At 47.3% G+C, this 2607-nt stretch overlaps 1 protein-coding gene across 1 annotated transcript in view; it reads left to right on the top strand.

Moving 5' to 3' along the window:
- Position 1: 1 nt before the first annotated feature.
- ARMC10 (armadillo repeat containing 10) overlaps positions 2–2607 on the top strand; it is a gene marked incomplete at its 5' end in the record, with an annotated part of 15904 nt that continues 13298 nt past the window's right edge. The window contains one exon of the mRNA XM_006774946.2: positions 2–14. Within this exon, the coding sequence (XP_006775009.1) occupies positions 2–14 (13 nt within the window). The remainder of the gene's footprint in view (positions 15–2607) is intronic.

Below are 2607 nucleotides of genomic sequence, written 5' to 3'. Positions count from 1 at the left end.
CTCCCGGTCCGCAGGTGAGGCCTCCGGGAACCTGGGGGGCGGGGGTATTGGAGAGCGGGGGGAACCGGGGTGGTCCCAGGGGTAGGTGTTGCAGAAGATGCCGCAGCGCCCACGGCTTCCCTGTGCTCGCGGTGGGAACCGCCGCCGAGGCGGGAGGGAGGCCCGGGGGCAGAGGGTGGGTCGTCCACTTGCTTGGGGTGCGGTTCCGAGCCGCGTCCCTGCCTCCACTTCTTGTTCCACATCCTGGGGTGAAAAAACTGCGAGACTTTCTGCCCGAGTCCGGCGTTGCAGCTGCGGGTTCTCCATTTCTCCAGAGCACGTTGGTTGCTGCTCACGGTAGAGCTCGCTTCCGGCCTTTGTGTTACCAAAGGGATTCCCCCGACTGTGGACGGGGTGTCGCGGGGCCCGGAGCGGTGGGTGAGGTTCTGGTGCAGTTCGTTGCTCGGGAAGAAAGGACGTCCGAGGGGCAGTGCTGCCTGGACACCGCCCAGCCTCCGGGAGGGGAGGCGCCTTGCTCTCCGTGGTCCATGGGTCTGCAGCCCAGGGATGCAGGAGGCGGTGCAGACCCCGCTGTTTCAAAATGGAACTGTTGCCTGCTGGCGGGCAAGGACTGGCACAGGATTCGGTTTCTGTCCAGAAGTGGAAAGCTGCAGTCAGGATTCTGACGATTTGCGGAATGTTTCAGGTCATGGAAGCTGTGAGGGAAATCATGAAAATCACCTGCCAACCAAGAAACTCCTCTCTCCAAACGAAGGACTAAGTAGCTTTATCATCGAATAAGCACTCCGCTAGATTGCTACCCCTATCGCAGGCGATCTGCTACTAGGATTGCAAAGACAAAGAGTCCTCGCCTCTGTGTGTACCCAGATGTAACCTGTTCGTATTACGTGTCTGTTCCCAAGATCAACAGCTTGTCCTTAGGAGGACCTGACCGCAGCATTTGCCCCGGGGACTGCAGGGAAGCCCACCTCCCCTTAGTTCATCCTAAGTGCACTGGTAGTTGGGGTGGCTCCGTGTTAGCTTATCTTTTTGATAAGCCGGTGGTTGAAACATGGAGCCAGATGCCAAGCCTAAACTCAGACAAGATCAGCTCCATCTGGTGTTCCTTGGTGTTTACATTTTCTTTTCTTTTTTTAAAAATATATTTTTTTTTTTACAGAGAGGAAGGGAGAGGTATAGAGAGTTAGAAACATCGATCAGCTGCCTCCTGCACGTGGTCCCCTAGTGGGGATGTGCCCGCAACCAAGGTACATGCCCTTGATCGGAATCGAACCCGGGACCCTCCAGTCTGCAGGCCGACGCTCTATCCACTGAGCCAAACCGGCCAGGGCTACATTTTCTTTTATTGTTGAAAGTATTACATATGTCTCCCTTTTCCCCCATTGACCCCTTCTAGCCCACCCCCAGCCCCCCACCCAGGCCTTCACCAACCTATTGTCTGTGTCCATGGGTTATGCATATATGCATACAAGTTCTTTGGGTGAAACAGATAATCCCAAAGCCACTAAGAAAGACTTTATTGGATTGCAAGAGGCTTACTTACCTTTTAAAAAGATGTATGTTTATGACAAAGAGACATAAAGGAATTACAGGTTTGCTCAAGGAAATGTCGTAAGAAAGGGGAGTGGATGGGGAGGTCTCTTTCCCCTTTTCCACAAACACATGTTTGTTGTTGTTGTTTTTTTAAAATATATTTTATTGATTTCTTACAGAGAGGAAGGGAGAGGGATAGAGAGCCAGAAACATCCATGAGAAAGAAACATGGATCAGCTGCCTCCTGCACGCCCCCCACTGGGGATGTGCCCGCAACCAAGGCACATGCCCTTGACCAGAATTGAACCCGGGACCCTTGAGTCCGCAGGCCGAAGCTTTATCCACTGAGCTAAACCGGTTCTGGCATGTTTGTTGTTTTTTAAAAAATCAGAAAATACTCATTAGCACAGGGTGGAAAATAAGTCACTTTTAATCCCAGCACCCAAAGATAACCTTCTATAATAATTTGGTACATGTTTTTTAAAAAAGTACAAATGTGACATAATATACTACCTATTTTGTATAACCCTTCTCTTCCCCCACCTCCAATAGTGTAGTGTGGACACATGCACTATCTGACATATAATCCTAGTTTTACTTTTAGGAATTGTTCTATGTTTATAACACAGTACCGGTACATATGACACGCACTGGCAATTTAAAATAAGTGTTGACTTGTGCATGCATAATACATACAAAGCTCTCGTTGGCACCAATCTAGACCGAGTAGGAATATCCCTACCTGAACCCGTTTTCACACATGGTCAGTTATATGTTGCTTTCTCTCAAGTTCGAAGAGCATGTGACATTAAAGTTAAAGTTGCAAATACTTCATCATAAGGGAAATTAGTCAAGCTCTCTGAAAGTGTTTTTACTATTAATGTGGTATACACAGATATTAGAATAAGTTTAATCAATATTAGTCATATTTTTTATCAATGTTTTTATATCGTTTTTGTTTTTATATCATGTTTTTGTTTTTATATTGTTTTTGTTGTTTTTATATCATGTCTTTGTTGTTTTTATATATTATTTTCATATACATTTTACTAATTTTCTTTCATCTCTGACACT

The sequence above is a fragment of the Myotis davidii genome, unplaced genomic scaffold (assembly GCF_000327345.1).
Source record: "Myotis davidii unplaced genomic scaffold, ASM32734v1 scaffold125, whole genome shotgun sequence".
NCBI lineage: Eukaryota > Metazoa > Chordata > Mammalia > Chiroptera > Vespertilionidae > Myotis > Myotis davidii.
The sequence above is the reverse complement of the archived record's forward strand: the minus strand, read 5'-3'. Positions and strand labels throughout refer to the sequence as shown.